The sequence below is a fragment of the Pezoporus flaviventris genome, unplaced genomic scaffold (genome assembly GCF_033815535.1).
Source record: "Pezoporus flaviventris isolate CSIRO_AGI_PZ_B2104156 unplaced genomic scaffold, CSIRO_AGI_Pfla_v1 ptg000035l, whole genome shotgun sequence".
Taxonomy (NCBI): Eukaryota; Metazoa; Chordata; class Aves; order Psittaciformes; family Psittacidae; genus Pezoporus; species Pezoporus flaviventris.
The window spans coordinates 11,525,465-11,544,306 of record NW_026892583.1 but is presented as its reverse complement, the minus strand read 5'-3'; the positions used below and the strand labels follow the sequence as shown (position 1 = coordinate 11,544,306).

The following is an 18,842-nucleotide window of genomic DNA, read 5'->3' as shown; positions in this document are numbered from 1 at the left end:
TAAACAGCCACCCCTTGTCCCCCTAAGGGCCATCAACCGCTGACAAACAACCGTCCCCACCCCAACCCCGCTCCCCCTGAGCTCAGACCGGACCGTACCACCCCAGAAGAAACGGCCGCGCACCGCCCCCGCCCCACTGCCATGACTCCTGGGAGGGCAGAGCCTAGCCGTCACGGGCAACAGGGCAGGGCACAGCAGGGTGCGAGGCCGAGGGCATCACGTGGCGCCGCGGCACGTGAGCCTTCCCGCTACCCGTAGGCGGGTGACCCCGCCCGCCCAGCCGGGATAGCGATGCTGATTGGCTAGCTGTGGAGAAGGGGTGGGGGAGAGACGGGGTCTGAGCCGCGCAGGCGCAGTGGGGGTGCGCAGCCTCAGCGAGGGGGCGGCGGCGGGCGGCGGCTTCCGTTGTTGGCGCGCGAGCGGCGGCGGTTGGGCGCGTGCAAGATGGTGAGAGGACCCCGCGGCGCCTGAGGGGGGACCCGGCGCGGGCTGGGGCTGGGTAGGGCAGGGCAGGGCGAGCCGATCTCGGCCGCCTCTGCGGGCTTGGGGGGTGCTCCGCTGAGGCGGGAGGGGCAGCGTGCAGCCGGGGTCCCCGCGCGGTGGGCTGGGGTGGAAGCGCTGAGGGGGGAACAGGTGCCTGTGGAGTAATGGGGACCGGGGTCTCCTTAGGGCTAGCCCTTCGGGCTTGGGGTGCTGCCAGGGAAGGTGCTGCCGTGAGAAGCTCCCCCGGCCCTGGCCAAGCCCCGGGTCGTGCTGTGTTCACCTGCTGCGGACCTCCCCAGTTGTTTTTCTGCGGACGTTGCCAGCCTGCAGGGGGAGAGTGAAGAAACAGCTGTTTAAAAAGGAAGTTGTGATCTGCTTTGCCGGCAGCAAGCTAAATCGGTTTCTGATAGTCTCGTAGTATGGTGGCTGAGGTTAACCAACAGCAAGACGCCCCCTCCCCTGCGCTGAGTGGCACGTTTGCCTGCTGTCTGCAGCCCTTCTGTCTCTTGAGTTTCTTCAGTTTTTACTAAAGCAAGCACCGATGAGCCAGCTTAGCCCCAACAGATGATCCAAATCAGATGTCACCATGTGTTTTGCAGGCACAAACTTCATCTTCTATTAGGGATTTATGTTTGTGTGGCTGCACAGGTATGAACAAGGGTGTGTAGTGATAGGACAAGGGGGAATGGCTTTAAACTGTCAGAGGGTAGGTTTAGATTAGGTATTAGGAAGATGCTCTTCCCTATGAGCATGGTGAGGCCCTGGCCCAGAGAAGCTGTGGCTGCCCCATCCCTGGCCCCATCAAGGCCAGGTTGGATGGGGCTTGGAGCAACCTGGTCTAGTGGAAGGTGTCCTTGCCCATGGCAGGGGAGTTGGAACTGGATGAGCTTTAAGGTGCCTTCCAAACCATTCTGTGATTCCGTAACAGCACTGCTTACCCTGCAGTGTCTGCTGGAATTCATTAGGAAACTGCTGGCTTGGAGAACTGGGAGAAATGCCTCCTTCAGGAAAGAGCATTTGCCTTACTTGTTCCAGCTCCAGCTGGTAAAACGAAGCAGAGGCACAAGACTTTGTGCCACAATTTGGTCAAGGTGGATTTTTTTTCTAGGAGTGACAACAAATATAGGATATTTACAAGGTGATTTTGGAAGTGGGGAATGAGAGATGCTTCTCTGCTTCTTGAGGAAAATCTCACAAACAAGCCTGTGTTGAGTCCGAGGAGACAGAACTCAGAGTTTAAATAGTAACTTCTGATTTATAAGCAGTGATTTGTCTCAATGAAACAGCTCTTTAGAGTGTTAGGCAGAGCTTGTGATAGGTAATTTTGCAACTATTTATTATTTGAACAATTTTTTTAAAAGAAGTCCTGAAATACTGTTGGTTTTGGCACAAAAGCTTTGATGCCTTAGGACTTTATGAATACAGTAGCATGAATAAGCTGGATATATTAACTTTTCTTTGTCTAGCTGGCATGCCTGCCATAACTGGCAATAGAGGTTGTGTGTATAAAATGTTATTCAGGAAATGGCAGTGGTTGGCTTGGTGCATTTTGAAAATTGCATGTGTAATGGAAGATAACCTGCATAGTTGCTTGTGAAATAATAATTTCCTTCCCCATCTGCAGTGTGATGACTAATATGTTATCTGGACCTCTCTTCTGAAAATTTGGAGTTAATCAAAAAGCATGTGTACTTTTACTAAAATGTCTAAAATGTTTTCTGCGTGCATAAATCTTAAAAGTTCAATTAATATTTTTGTAGGTAAAAATAAGCCTTCACCCTTAACTACTGTCTGTGTTCTTCTGAAATACTAACAGTAGCTTCTGCTCTTTCAAATTGTTGAAAATAATTTAGTGCCACTCTGAGGGGCTTTCTTATTTCAGGCTTATTTTAGCAAATGAACTGCAAAATTTGTTTAAGAGCTCTGAGAATAATCCCACTCTGGGAATAGCTAATAAACTATTTCTAGTTAACTGTGTAGCTTTGAGGAGGGATAGTAAAACAGATAGGTTTTACTACCAGGTTCTGTTACTGTGTTTTTTAAACTGCATTCATCTGTGGTTTTTCTGGTTTATGTGTATGTTTTCAGACTTTGGACAGGGTGCATGCAATTCCACTTCAGTAGAGTTTATGTGCACCTATACGTGACTTGGGGATTTTTTTCTGCTTTTCTAGAAAGATTTATCTTGGCCCCCCACCCCCCCCCCCTCACCCCCAATTTCTGTTTTATAGAGTGAATCTCTGGTGGTTTGTGATGTTGATGAAGACCTGGTAGAGAAACTGAGAAAATTCCGGTTTCGTAAAGAAACTAACAATGCTGCCATTATAAGTAAGTTAAAAACATGTCTGACAAAAATTGCAAGGTCTTGCAGAAAATTCTGTCTCTTCCTTCCCATGTAATGTTGCTGCTGTAACAGGTAGAGGTGAGCCAAAAGGCTGTTTTTTGTATGAACTTAAGTTCTTCCAAGTCTGCCTGTAGTTTTGACAGTAAAGCAATGCTTTTTATGACACAAGACTGCATCTGCTCATAGTATTTTTACTTAATTCTGGCTCAGAGTCTACCACTCTTTGTAAAATGATAATAAAAAATATCTAGGCACAGTCATTTTGAGTTTGTAAGTTTTGTAGCCTTTAAGTAGGGGGGGGTTGATGTTTCTGTCATTGCAATATGAGGATAGCATATTGCAGTGAACTCAGACTGGGCACTTCTAACCTCAGTGATTTTGTGAAGTCATGGGATGAAGCAGCACAACGGAAGCACAAGGAATATACTTGTGGAGGAATGTTAAAATGCATCATGCATATGTTGTATAAATTGATTGAAAGAAACGATCTCTTTTATTTTGATTTATAGTGAAAATCGACAAGGATAAGCAGTTGGTGGTACTGGATGAGGAGCATGAGGTTTGTTAAATGAATTGTAAATAAGAGTATCTTCAGCCTGCAATGTATTGTTGTCTCTAAGGTACTGCCTTAGTTTCAAATTGTTATCAAACTCTTAATCTAATTTGGGTCATGAGCTTATTTAAATGCATGGTCACTCTGCATGTAAAGCACAGCACTATTTATAGTGGAACTATGCAGAAGCAATTGAATTGATTAATTAATTGCAAAAAAGAAAAAGTTGTTTTAAAGTTGTTAGGACACAGCTATGTAAAAGGTATCTTTTACACCTGCTGGCTGGCTGAAGAGGTTTCTGCTGTTTCCACGTAAAGCTGCGTATTTGCCTCTGAGCTGGTCTGCCATCAATTAGAAGCTAGGATTGCTAATCCTCTGCAGACTCTAAATTTGTGGGGTGGCATAATAAGGTCAGCCCAGCATGCAGCGTTTCTTAATGGTGCATAGGGAAAAATTAAATCTTTTCCAGGGATTTGAGCATTAACCATAGCTCTTATTCCCTAGAATGTAGGAGTTAATGTAACGTTTAAATAGAATGGGGACTCTTCTTGCTTGCTGAAGGAGGAAGGATTGATTTTTTTTTTTGTTTTTTTCCAAAAGAACCGCTTATGTCGTTGATTTTAGCAGATAGTTTTTTCTGTGCTTGCTTACTTCAGCACTAGAGTTAGAAAAGCATGATAGCTGCCAGCACATACAATCAGAACTATTTTTTAAACTCATTATGCCTAAAATAGGGGTGATTACTCATGCTAACATTAATCCTGTGTTGGGTCATAGGAATCTCTTAGCACATGAGTTTTCCTAAACTGCTCTAGTAATTTGAGAGGAGGTTACCAGTTAAGCTGTAGATGTACACCTGACTTACAGCTGTTTCACTGTTCCATTATTCTGCTTTAGCCTTCATACTTTACCTTGAAGTGCAAGATTGTGTGCTCAGATATTGCTTGTGTTTAATGTTACCAGGGTATTTCTCCTGATGAACTAAAAGATGAGTTGCCTGAGAGACAACCTCGATATCCTTTTTATGCTGCTGGCATTTACTCCTGGAAGCTGTTCGAAACATTGAAAGTTGGACTTCACCTTCTTGGGCCCATACTTGCCTGTAGTTTGACTTTACCTGTACTTCCTTTGTGAGATAACCTAGGGATCAGTTCTCATGATGTGCTGAGAAGTTGTCCCACTTGCTGAAACAAGATTTTATTTCTCTTTAGACTATATAATGTTTGGGAAAGTAAAGCGAAGCCGCACTACTGTTAATGTAAAGAAGTGAGTAAGATGTACCAGTTTTATATGTGGCTACTTCGAAACACAGAAAACTGCCTGTGTAACTTGGAATCTGTTTTGGTACTTTCTCAGTGTGTGACCCTTGCTATTTTGCTGCAGTTACTGGTTCTGGGAGTGCTGTAGGCATGTGATCTAGGGAAGAATCCCTGTATTTAAAAATAAAAAGAGAGGGACAAGTAAATTATTCTTTAAATAGATGAAATAAAAGGAGTACTCAAGTTACAAGTGAAGAAAATATCAGCCTCAAAAGTTGGCTGGCACTATTCCATGTGCTGTTCTGAATCATTCTTTTCATCACTGTAGTTCAGTAGGAAGGTATAAAGCAGGAGTCCTAGCTAAAACTTGAGTTATATTCAGCAAAACACCTGAAACAATGAAGTGCTTAGTCTACAAAAGAAAGAATTTTCCTTTCGTTAAAAGCAAAGAAGTTTAATTTCATTAAAAGAATTTGCCTTTCACTAGCCAGAAACATGTTGGTGGGTGTGGGAAATCCTTTTACACAGCTGGGAGCATTTGTGATGAAACAGTGATATTTAGCTCTGATGTGAAACAGCAGTATGGTTTAGTGTGAGGTGTCCCTGCCCATGGCAGGGGGGTTGGAACTTGATGATCTTAAGGTCCTTTCCAACCCTAACTATTCTATGAGTCTGTGAATATAGAGACAGCCCTTGCACCCAGCTGGGGTAGAGGTTGGTAAAGATGGGCAGGGTCAGTTCTGAAAGTCGGGTATGGAAGCTCTGATAACCAAGTATTATATGTGAATAAAATCATTGATAGTTTCTTTAACCTCAGAAAAAACATTTATTGTGTATAGTTACAAGTATCAGCATGAAGATGGAAGAGTTTCTTATCCACTGTGCTTTATCTTCTCCAGTCCAGTTGGTGAGTGAACATTGTGAATAGTAGCTAGTATGTGCTGTAAAAACGAGAATATTCTTTACTGTGGAAGAGAAGCTGAGTTCTTAATGCTAGCATACTGGTCAGGTGCTTAAGGCTACATGTGCTTATGCCACTGCTGGAAGCAAGGCACTGTAAAGCTGTGGCTTTACTGGAGACCTTCTTTGGCAGAGAGGAATCTCTTCACACCATCAGCTCATGACAAGTGCTTCTATCTGTCCAGTTGCACTGTCTTTAGGGGTTGACATTTAGGATAGATGATAGAACAGATTCTCTTTTCCATTTCTAAAAGTTAAATGGAACTGTTAGTTTCCTGTGTAGCTGGCCAAAAGATTCGTCTTCCTAAATGTGCCTGCCCTCTGTGTTCTTGGTGGTATGCTCAGCAGCACCCTCCTGTAAAGGAAGGGGGCCTGGAACACTCTGCATGTAGTCATACAGGTTTAACCTAATGGCTTTCCTGTCACCCTCTTTTCAAATCTTGGTGAATCTTCAAGATATGACCAGAAAAGGCTCAGGGGATAAGTGAGGAGAGAGCTGGAAGATGCCACCACCATTCCTGAGGGTTTCTGTTCACCCCTGTCCATCTTGCTATTCCAGTGTTAATGACAGAGGATGCCTCCAAACACTGCAGTGATCTGGAGGTCTAAAGGACTGCCACAGCTATGGGTGAAGGAGGTAAAGAGGGCTCCATAACCCAGATCTGGGGAGGTGGAAGTCCTGGGTGAACAGACTATGTTCAAAGAGAAAGAAACTAATTTTGGATCATTCCAGGTTTATATAGAGCAGTAGCTTCCTCTGTTTGTGCTACATCAACCTTCAATATAAATATACCTGTGCAGGGAACTGTGTGATTTTAATAGAAGCCAAAGTACCTGTGTGTGCTTGATGTGGACTTACAGAGCTGAATTGCTCCTGTGCCTTCCATCTGTGTTCTGAGTTGTAATAGGGTAGCTTGCTAGCATTACTGGATTATCCTTGTTATCCTATAGAAGAAGATAAAGTGATTGAATTGTTTTACCCTTCGTTACTCAGAACTAGAATAAGTAGGTAAAAGTTTAGCAACCTGTTTGCATATGCGTCTTTAGTTACACGAGAATGTTTGCGAGAATGTTTGCAAGGGTGTTATGGGTGTTACTTCTCTTCTGAAGGAGAGATACTATGTGAGTTAGAAAAGCAGTAAGAAACTTCCTCAGAGACCTTGAAATAGCAAAGCGGGCAGACTTGCAGTTAGTGGTTAGGCTGTAACTGTAGTCACAAAAAAAAAACATTAGTTGGGACTCTGAACATCAGTTAACTTCAACTGTGACTGAAGTTGCTCTGTGGTGCAGGAGGAGGGGAAGGGGAGTGTGTGTCACTTTGACCTATCAATACAATCGGAGTATTTGGGGAGAGATTAGATTAGGAAAAAGAATAACAAATTCAAACCAACTTAGCTTGTTCTCAGTTTGACTCCAGCTCAAGGCATGGAGACCAGTAACAAGTGGCGTCCCTCAGGGATCAATGTTGGGACTGGTCTTGTTAAACATCTTCGTCACTGACATGGACAGTGGGATTGAGTGCGCCCTCAGCAAGTTTGCCGATGACACCAAGCTGTGGGGTTCGGTTGATATGCTGGAGGGAAGGAATGCCATCCAGAGGGACCTTGACATGCTTGTGAGGTGGGCTGATGACAGCCTTATGAAGTTTAACCATGACAAGTGCAAGGTCCTACACCTGGGTGAGAGCAATCCCAGGCACAGCTACAGGTTGGGCAGAGAAGAGATTCAGAGCAGCCCTGCAGAGAAGGACTTGGGGGTGTTGGTTGATGAGAAAATTAACATGAGCCAGGAGTGTGCGCTTGCAGCCCAGAAAGCCAACTGTATCCTGGGCCTCATCAAAAGGAGCGTGACCAGCAGGTCGAAGGAGGTGATCCTGCCCCTCTACTCTGCTCTTGTGAGACCTCACCTGGAGTATTGTGTGCAGTTCTGGTATCCTCAACATAAAAAGGACATGGAACTGTTGGAACAAGTCCAGAGAAGGGCCATGAGGATGATCAGGGGACTGGAGCACCTCCCGTATGAAGAGAGGCTGAGGAAGTTGGAGCTGTTGAGCCTGGTGAAGAGAAGGCTGCGTGGAGACCTCCTAGCAGCCTTCTAGTATCTGAAGGGGGCCTATAGGGATTCCGGGGAGGGACTCTTCATTAGGGACTGTAGTGACAGGACAATGGGTAACGGGTTAAAACTTAAACAGGGGCAGTTTAGATTGGATATAAGGAGGAAGTTCTTTCCTGTTAGGGTGGTGAGGCACTGGAATGGGTTTCCTAGGGAGGTTGTGAATGCTCCATCCCTGGGAGTGTTCAAGGCCAGGTTGGACGAGGCCTTGTGTGATATGGTTTAGCATGAGGTGTCCCTGCCCATGGCAGGGAGGGTGGAACTAGATGATGTTAAGGTCTTTTCCAACCCTAATTATTCTATGATTCTATATAAAGATCTGTGTAACTGTAACTAGAAAAACCATGGGAATCTTCCAGAAATAGCAAGAGGGCAAAAAATTGAACATAGTGTAATCAGCACATTACTGTAGTGGTGGGAGATAACTACTTTGTTGGCTCTTGTGATTCGAGTTTGACTGCTGCCGCATTTGATGCTGGCTCAGAAAGGTTGGCATGTTGAGACCATCAATTCAACCTGCACAACTGTTACTTCTCGAAATGCCTTTCAAGTGGATGTGAAAGTAAAAGGAAGGATGAGATTGTGCATGAAGAAATAGGTCACTTAATGGAGATCTCTGCTTTCAGTTTGGATTCTTCAAATACTCCTTTTTTTTTTCTGTTACAGTCAAAGTAACTAAACAAAACCTGTGTTTTTCCACACAACTACAGGATGTAAGCCTGAACAGCAGATGATGTATGCTGGAAGCAAGAATAAACTTGTACAGACAGCTGAACTCACTAAGGTATAACTGACTAGTTGAAATAATTGTCTCCTCCTTAAACACAGGTTGTGAAAGCTGTTTTGTGTCTTGCTTGAACCTATCACAGGAAAGATGTTACAAGACTTTGCAATTCCACTGAACAGATAGTTTTAGGAACACTGAAGAGAGGAGTGGGGATTTCTGGCAGTTGAGGGCACAGGAACAACAGTGGTCTCTAAAACTAACATATCCATTGGTAGGATGGATGTCTTTATTTGGGGAATGAATTTACTGATGGGAGGAATAGACTGAAGTCTTAGTTTGGTGTGGTGCAGACTAGTTTTGCGGCATGATTTATGGAGCTGTATGCTTGCAGAACATAGCCTCCAGAATACGTTAGTGTGTGCCAAGTGCTGAACAATTCTAAATCTTCCTGTGTTTGCTTCTTTCAGTACTGAAATCAAAAGAGATCACTGCATTTACTAGGGATAGAGGTGTGTGTGTGTGTATATATGTATTTAAAAGTTTAAAAAGCTACCTAATTGTCATTTCAGAAATCTTTGAAATGTCTGCTTAGTTGGGACCTAGACTTCAAGTTCTAGTTCCAACCAGTAAAGCTAAATAGTCAGTGGTCACTTCAGCTTTTTCATATGTGAAATGACTTAACCATTCCCCAATGGCACTGTTCCCTTTTGTTTTTTTCCTTATCCTGACTGAGTACTTTAACATCGCAGTAAAAATGTTTATTGGGCCAGTAAGAGAACTGTGAACTTTTACCTCTTCCAGCTGTACCATGTAAGAAAGGACCTTTTTGTTTTAAATTAGATGTCAAGTTGGCAGGATTAAATAGTAGTGAAGCTTAAGAGAAGATGGTGGAAGCAGTCATTTACAGCCCCAAGAAATCTCTGTTTAGGTCTGTTGAAACTGCATCTTAGAGGCCTGACAACTTTAGCATTTTTGATAGCAAGGAAGAATTGCTTGAGGAGGAAGGCAGTTTTCAGCAATAGGGAAGGAAAGAGTTGATGAGAAGAAAGTGAAAGCCTGGGGACTAGCTCTATGGGACTTACTAGCACCTGTCAAGTAGGAGAAATTCACTCTGAAAGGGTTTTGAATGAAAGCCTAGGAGTGGATATAGAGGTCTTATGATCACCTTCCTTCTGAAGCTGGAGAAGATAGCCTGTCTTCACTTTGGGTTGCTTACTCGCACTTCAGATGTGCTTTATTCTTGCCAATCACTGAGCTATGTTTCAATTCAGCTCATGCTGTGACTTCTTCCTGGTGTGACTTCAGCATGTGACTCAACTGAGCCCTTTTATTTTTTCCAATGGCTTGCATATTAGCTTGGCTTTTGTTAAACTGTTCTGTCCTTATAACCCTGGATTTTGGGGGTTCCCCTTATATTTTACTTAAAAAATCAGTATTAGTTTGATAGTAGTGGATTACTGTCTGAATACAGGAAGGAGTGTCCAGCGCCCACTCCAGCAGAGATGGAAAATGAGGAAGAAAAGGTACAAAACTTGAATTCTTTCCTGAAAGAGATTAAAATGGTGAAATGGCTGAGGACAGGACTAAGTAGGAAGTTCACTCCAAATGGCAGTTTCACAGAGAAGCTTGTTTTGTGAGTCTCTCAAAATCCCATCCATTCTATTGGACTGAGCATGCTTTTTGCAGCTGGGTGATCCATACCATTAGAAGGGCAGATAATAGATTTAGTGCTGACGTGGTTTTATTTTCAGTATTGTCAGTATTTCAGATATTAAAATATTTTTGTTTTCATTGCCTAGAAGAATGCTTTTGAAGACCGGTGGATTTTTAAGGTCCCTTCCAACCCAAACCATTCTATGATTTGTAAAATTTACTTGGCTTTACCAGATGTTAAAGTCATTTGTATTCTTCAAATAGACAGTCTTCTTGCTGAGATAACAATTACGAGATGGTACCATTTCAGAGTAACTTTAAAATGTAGTACATGTGCTGTTGTCACATATTCTTAAAGAAGAGGGAAACCTAGAAATAGGAATTACAGGATTCTTATTCAAGTTAGAAATACTCCTTGCCACTTAGTCTTGTGCATTTTCCACTGATGTTACTTTAGAATACTAACCAATCCTTTCAAGAAAGCATATGAAAACTCTAGTTTGGTTACTCGTTTATTAGAGCTGAAGTTGTGTGGAAAGGTACTGTCTGCATTGTATACTTATCCCTTTCAAGTACCATCATCTCAAGAATTTCTGCAATGCAATTTTGTTTAGGTATTTGAAATAAGAAACACAGAAGACCTAACTGAAGAATGGCTGCGTGAGAAACTGGGCTTCTTCCATTAAGAAAACCTCTGTGATAAGTATTTATGTACCATCCTGATAATACTGGAACCATACATGAATACTTACATCTAAAGAATGCACTGTATTTACATCTGTCTCCTGCAAGTATCTCTCTTGTGCGAAGTTTGTGCAAAGAATAGCAGGTCTGTCTCATTGAAGTAACAAATCTTTGCAGGTGTTTCCTTGTTTGTACCTGTTAAAAGGGAATACTCCTCTGCAGGGACTCCTTTTGCACTCTTGTAACTAATATTTCTATAATTAAAACAGTTCAGTTCTGGATTTATAACTATCTCCAAACATCATTTGGAAGCTGACGCTAACTTTTTGTGAGCTACAAATGCATCCTTAAGACATACTAGCCATTTATATGCAAAAATTGTCTACTGTCAACTACTCTTCAGATTTTGTGACTTAATGTCTTCTTAATTATGAAAACTATTTCCTGGAAACATTTAGTATTAAAAAGACAAAATCATTGTACATCAAATCTTTCCTTCGAGTCTATGTGAACTTTCTCAAATTCCTGGAACAAATTTTTGTTATTCCAGTAATTCCTCAGTTGAGTCAGTCTTAATAAACTTCAGGGCAAAGCTTTGACTGTCCAGCTCTCATGCTAACACAGTCTTACAGGAACTAGATGATAACTAAGGGCTGAATTATGACTCTGGTTACTCTTGTACCAGATGTCTTGCATATATAACTTATTACACTGTTAGGAAGTTTACCTCTGCTCATCTCCTGTTATATGAACACATGTTAATACTGTGTGCCTTTAATTTGTTAGCTTTAAAATGACTTGAGAATTTTACACTGCCACTTACTATAAATTTGGTAAAAACTTTGTTAAAGAATCCAAGTAACATTTTTTTCCTAGTGCCTATTGTTGCAGTTGACATCTGTTTAAATAAAAAGAAGCCAACCTCATTTTCTTCGAAATTCCACTCATCTACTCCATTTGTAGGAGTCAGGAGGTTAAAGCTTTTCATTGTAATGAATGATTTATATCTCTTTTGTTATAAAAGTTGGCCACATATAGCTTTTGAGTACTTAAATTATACAGTCTCTTAACTTTCTTAACTGCTTGTTGGTCAAAATTACATTCCAGATAAAGCTTTTGCATAAGTGATAATTTGATTTTTCATTTATTTACGGTTCATCTCTTTGAAACAGCAAATATTCTAATGTGAAATTAGTATTTAACTTTTATAAATGACCAGTCTTTTTACAGGTCTGTTTTATATTGAATAGAGTAGTTGTCTGATATGGGACATGTTCAGCTCATGCAGTGGCACAAGGAGTACTCACGTGACAGTATCTCACTATCTTGTGTTTGTTGTGCTGCTGAATAAGTATCTGCATAAGAGCAGCTTCCTGTTGATAGCGTACCTTAAAATACAGCTGCCCTAACAAATCTGTTTGGTGGGAAGGAATGCAGTGTTAAATTTGGAGGCCAGTATTTCATGCTGTGAAACCTTTGCTGAAAGGAGGTTTATTTTCCTTTTTAAACATATGTTGTGTTAGTGTTAAAACACTAATTCCCCTGAGATCACAAGGAATTAATTTGCAAAGGTCCTCAGTGTTGGTAAACCTCTTCTTAGTTTGATGTTACTGCTCATTTATTTGGAGTCAAACCTGACTTGAGAGGAGCTTTTCAAAATACATGTTAGAATGATGCAATTAAATTGATCTTTCAGTATGGAAAAGAAATGCTTGCAATTAAATTTCTGTGTAAATGTAGTGAACTGGAAAAACAATTTCATTTCCCTGGAAAAAAAAATTTGATTATGAAACTGTTGCTTGATCATGATGTACTACAGATCAATAAAAGCCATGTGTTTTGTGACAAACATTGTATAAATAAGACTTTGGCTTAAAGAATAGTGTCATTTTAAGCGTCACTTTTGAAACAGGAAGATTTGATCTCATTTTGTGGTGTTGTGCTAAGGATAAGGCATGTTAAAGTACAGCGTGGGTGAGAGGGAAGATGCTACTTGCAATGTTCAGCTTGATTTGCAGTGGAGAAAACTGGATTAATCATCTTTCTTATTGTACTTTGTACACTGGTGGGCTGCCAGCATCCAACTGCTGCTTGCACAGGTCTTGACAAAAATAACAGTGAAAGGGCCTGTGTCTCAGGAGGGGGGGAGCTGCTGCAGCCAAGTGATTGAATTTGGTTCTTCATCTCTGCATCACTCCGCCTTCTGCCGAGAAAATATTTCTACTTTTGGCTATATCAGAAAGAAGTTCTTATTGCCTCCACTTAAGGACTTTGTGCCTTGAGTGCTTCCCCTCAAGTGCTGCAGAAAGCAAACAAATCCTGATGAGGCTGTTAAAGCCCACTTTCTTGTGAATGGTGATTCTATGATGCTGCTCAGCCCACCAGTATTACTCATCAAACAGCCCTGGTAGCTGTACCTCCTTCTCCTCTCTGAGCTATGGAATTGCGGAAGCAGCTGCAGGTACTTGGAGAATGAGTGTGCAGAGGATGTTTGCTGTTCTAGGCTTGTTTGTGATTTCCTTGTTTTTAATGCAGTGTTTTGACACAACTGTATGATGTTTACTTCCCTGGGCTTTCAAGATACAGGTAGTGTTAATACTTGATTAAACAAAGGTGTTAATCATGTCAGAATCTTTCCTGCACAAATAATACTCGCTTTCATAACATTTTTTCCCCACCTTATTTTCTGTACTGTTGCCCCCTTAAGATCAGCGGGTGGCAGATGTGTCCATGTTCACAAGGCCAGTATGTTCTGACTGTGCTTTATTAGCGAGTTGCCCATCTGTAATCATACATTTTTGTCTTGAATTTTCAGATGTTTAAAGAGGGTTTAGACAAAAGGACAGCCTAAATTAACTAAAGGCACCTGTGGGAGCCTTTGTAGCTAAAGGTCTGAGAGTCAGCATTTTCCATTGTGAGCTCCTATTTTTCAGGAGCTAGTAATTTGTCCATAAAATCTTTGGCCTGGAGTTAGAGTTGAAGGTCCCTCAAAGGGAGAATTCTGCCACAATTAATCTGGTTTGCTTTAAATATTGACTGTATGACTGGGATGCAGCTGTTGTAATCTTATTAATTGATGGTAGACTGAATTAAAGCATGAGTTTGCATGTCAGCTTGTAAAATGGACTTGTATTGTTTGAATATTTTTAACAAGAAAAAAAATTACATGCTGGTATTTGATGGTTTAAGTTTCTAGTATCATGAATGCTGTTTTGATCTGTCAAAGGAGGCAATAATGTGGGTGTTGACACCTTTTCAGTTCTCCAAAGGAGCATCTTAGGTGTTTGTACTAGCATTCCATTTTTGTTTTTTTTAACTGTCAAATAACTAGTCCAGAAATTATGTTAAGCTGGTAACAAGAGTCTGAATCAAACATGCAAAATGAGGGAGTTCAGTTCCCCGCTTCGGTGTGCTCAAAAAAGAAATATCCAACATACTTTTTTTGGATACATCTAGAGAAGTGGAGGTGTGGTGTGATCCAGACTCAGTGTGACCTGCGTGCTGTGAGATGCCAGGATTGGCACCACTGCTGCAGGTAGTAAAAGGTGCAAGAGGTTCATGGCCAGTTTTGTGCATTTGGTAATTCCATGAAAAAAAACAGTACAACTTCCATATGCTGTTTAGTCTCTGCTAGTTCACATTGCATGTTTACTTTAAACCAAATCTTTTTTGCTAAGCGTGGTGCTTGTATTGGTTTAAATAAAATGTTTAATTAAGAGGTTCTGGTGCCCTGTTTTAATTGCAAAGTAGCACATCTCGCATGGGTGTCTGACAGGGAAAATCTATTAATACTATCATGACTTTCTTCCTCTTGTCAGCTTCCTGGAGTTTACTTTGTACTTGTAGTGGGATCTTCAGTCCTGAATGTGCTCCCTCACTTGCTCTTCTACCCAAAATAATTCCTCTTTCCATCTGTTGTGAAGGGTGGCAGCGAGGGAGAGGAAGAGACTGCAGTTGATGGGGTACTGCGGGATAACTGCCATCATCCTCTGCTGCTTTGCACCTCCGTGTCACAAAACTCAGTGTACGTTTGTGACTTGCAGGCAGCATGAGAGCTGGATTTCATTCTGAAATGCCACATAGACTTCCATGTTGTACTTCCACAAGGCCAAGGCTCCTGGCGTGACCTGGAGCAGTGAAATACAGTATTTGAGTGAAATACAGTGAACTAGTATAGGGTGCAGGTGCCAACTGTGCGATGTTAAGAGTAGTTGTCAAGGAGACCTCAAAGCTTGAAGGAGTCAAAGGAACTTAGTTGTACCTTCTCATAGTTGTTGCCTCATCTCTTTCCTGGCCAAATAGACCATTAGATTAATTTGATTGAAACAGTCGTTTTCTTCATTCTTGCTGACTTTCTGCCTTTCCTGATCTTTGGAGGGTTGTGGGGTTTTTATATTGTAGAAAAAATTTACTAATGACCTAAGGAATTCACACTATGACGTACATTGTTTCTGCCAATGCTGAAGAATAGCAATTTTCTTCTACGTGTATATCTAGTTTGGTAACAGTTATTATCTGTAAGGTCTTAGGGCAGGCAACTGCTTCTCTCTAACAGCAGAGGAAGAGTTGTGGAGATGGTACCAAGTTGGCAGAAGGGCGGCTGCTTCCCCATCTCCTCCAGTAGGATATTGAGCACGGGGAGTCAGTCCTGTGCACTAAGCTGGCCTCGGGGCTGGCCTGGGTACACAGCTTAAATTGTAACTGCTGGGGATGAGAGAATTCTGCAATCTGTGAGGAAGCCCTCGTGTTCCTAAAGAGCAGTCCAGAGCTCTGGATATGCAAGTGTAAAGGTCCCTGCAGCTTAGTGAGTGAAAGGAGTCATAGTTCTCAGAAGACCTCTGTGGTCAAATGTTGATCTTTGAGAACTGGCAACATCTCTCTGGGCTGCTGCATAAGGTAGTGGACTGGCTTGATTTGTGCTGTATTCAAGGCACTGGGAGCTTTGCTTTCAGCCATGTTTCAGTAAACCCAATTCTGAAGTGTAGGAAGCCCTGGCATTAGCTTTTATTTGCTTCAGTTAATCACATTTGTATCTTCCAGGTGTCTATACTGAAAGGTTGAGCATGAGGCTGAGCAATTGCATACATACATTACTGATGCTCCATTTTCATTTTGTGGAAGACGGTGAAGGTAAATGGTGGAGTACTAAACTGAATATGCTGTGGTAATGGTTTGGACACTACTTCAAATTGTATTTGCATTAGTGTAAACTTGGCCACTGTTCCCCTCCCAGTTCTTGTAGGCTTTCTTCAGCATCTGCTATTCCTTTTGGTGCTACTAAGATTATGTGATCCTGTGTGGATGACAGACTATCTGCTGCAGCGTGTACTTGTACAGCTTGCCTTGATCTGACTAGCCTCTAGGTCTTTAAAGTGAAAGAGATCATTTTTAGTACACTTGCATAGAAGTAGTTAATCAGAATGGGCCATTTTGTCACACCACAGGGGAATTGTCTCCTCTGGACTGTTCTGTCATGTTCCATTCTTTTAGGGACTGCAAACACACTCCTGGTTAACCTTGTTCACCTTTGGTGATAAGTGAGACATCTTGTACAGAACGTGACTGAGCTCAGCTGAAACTCTCCCCACAGCTCTATCAGTTCCTCTGCAAGAGACAGACAGAAGAGAGCAATTATCAGCCAGAAAGACTCAATGCGGAACAGATGTGAACACTGGGAGAACAGCATGATTGTCTTTCATGGCAAATTGAGTACTGTGATGGGGAAGTCCCAGCAAGCCTTTTTGAAAGGTGTGCTCTTAACTGTCCCCACTGTTATGTGCTGCGGCAGGCAGCTAGTAGCATGAATGCAGCTTCTCCTCCCCTTTCTGCAGTGCTCAGCTCATCAATTAATATAGCGCACCCTTGAAAACCTCATGCCAAACAGCATCTGTTGCTGTCACCTCTGCTCTGCAGAAAGTGGGAAGACAGCAGAAGAAAATGGGGCAGAAATATTCAATTGAAAGGGAAAGGGGCACCAGCCATTCTATACTTTTACTGACGCCTCGGAGGACAGATGTAGAGCAGAAAGTTAGGGGTCAGTGCCCTTATTAAGCTGAATAAGGAACAGAGATTTAGCCTTTCTTCAAAATCAGGTCTAATTTTAAATATCTGCCATTAGAAACTGCTGCTGGATAATGGAAGGAGAATCTGCCTGCCTTGCTCACAACTGCAGCCTGCCTGGCCATCTGCTCTGACAGCACCAAATCCTGGATTGATTTGCGAATGTGATTAATTCAGCTAGGGCGACTGGATCAAGGGATCAGCTAGAGACAATATTTGTACCCGACCTCCAACTGTTAATGTGCAATTGTTTGGTTCAGAAGTACAAAACACACGGTATAGCTGTATTACTGGAAGAATAGAAAAATAGATGCATCCACTCAACAGCCCTTTTCTCCTTAAATGGCCCACATCCAAGGTCTGTACAGCCTGACATAAGCCTGCTTTCCCTCTCTGTGAGGTGAAGGAAGAGCTGTTCTCATTTCACAGAGCTTCTGCATCTTTGTTCCTTACACTGGCACTGCTGTTGCTCTTCTTGCTGTAGTTTAGTCCAAAGATCTTGGAGCTGCTGGCTCTGCAACCTTGTCCACATGGCCTGGAGGGGCAGATGTGATGGGTGAGCCTGCCATCCATGCTGGTCCCTCTGCATGTGGTTACTGATGGGAGAACTCCTGCAGACATAGAGCCCCAATATGTGGCAGGATTCTTAAGATTTAAACCTTAAGAACAACCAAGGAGGTGGATTTCTAGCACTGACAGAGCTGTGAGATGATTTGATAATACAGATATAGCTGGAGAGATGAAAAGCAAGATTTGTAAGGGAATTTAGATGTAGATGAAGCCTTTTGAAATATTATTTACTGTGATTTAAGTGTGTAAATATACATTGGGCCTGAAGATGCCAAACTCAAAGCCACATGGGTTGTCTATGGCAGAACAAGGAGACCAAAGCCAACTGCATCCCGTGTTGACTCTTTATTCTCCCTCACAAATCTTCAAGCATGCTGCATACCTGCTGGGACCAAAAGAGCAGCTTGGGGAAGCATGAGGTTGTGGTGTCATGGTTTAAGCCCAGCTGGTAACTCTGAACTATGCAGCCACTTGCTCACTCCCCCTTTTCTTCGAGGAGAATTGAACCCCATGGGTTGAGATAAGAACAGTCCAGTAACTAAGGTATAATGCAAAACCACTACTACTACCACCAATAATAATAATGATGAAGGGGAGAGAATACAAAACTAAAAAGGGAAAAGGAAAATAAAACAATAGTGATGCACAATACAACTGCTCACCACCCACTGACTGATACCCAGCCTGACCTGAGCAATAATCTGTCCCTTCCAGGTAGCTCCCCCCAGTTTCTATACTGGGCATGATGTGCTGTGATGTGGAATACCCCTTTGGCTAGTTTGGGTCAGGTGTCCTGTCTCTGCTCCCTCCTGGCTTCTTGTGCCCCTCTTCACTGGCAGAGCATGAGAGACTGGAAAGTCCTTGATTGGGGTAAGCATTACTTAGCAACAACTAAAACACTGGTGTGTTATCAGCACTATTCAGAGGCTAAAATCAAAACCACAGCATTGCACCAACTATGAGGAAGAAGAAAAATAACTGCTACAGCTGAAGCCAGGACATGTGGTAACTGGGCTGTGTCTTCTGGCTGTTGACAAGACACCAACCCCTGAACAGCTCATGGGTTTTATGATACAAAGCAGAAGTTGCATGTATCGTCCCTCCTTTTGGGCAGAAGCAATAATGAAGTTATGTCTGGCAGAGGACTGAATGCCTCATTTGTCCCAGTGAGTACCTTATTGCAATATTCCCGCCATATCCATCAGTGATGGGGTTTCTGCTGCAACAATTGAGATAATTAATGAGGGAGACCTTTTTAGGTGTCATCACTCAGTACCAAACATGATGCCATCTTAAAACACCACTACTATGGCTTCCTCTTCTGTTTATTCAGGCTGACACCACTGCACTGGTTTATATTTGGATGGGAATTTAAAGTTGTTCTTTGAAGAGTTAGACACTAAGGGTGGTATTTTCAGAGTCATCACTGCTACAGGC

At 42.3% G+C, this 18,842-nt stretch overlaps 1 protein-coding gene across 1 annotated transcript; it reads left to right on the top strand.

The window, feature by feature from the left end:
• The first annotated feature begins 335 nt into the window (after nt 1-335).
• Nucleotides 336-14,493, top strand: GMFB (glia maturation factor beta). Its single transcript, XM_061462563.1, has 7 exons — nt 336-447; nt 2,715-2,811; nt 3,337-3,386; nt 4,344-4,395; nt 5,466-5,546; nt 8,422-8,495; nt 10,706-14,493. Exons 1-7 carry the CDS (start codon nt 445-447, stop codon nt 10,775-10,777), a joined length of 429 nt encoding a protein of 142 aa, XP_061318547.1. The 5' UTR covers nt 336-444; the 3' UTR covers nt 10,778-14,493.
• Nucleotides 14,494-18,842: the final 4,349 nt, after the last annotated feature.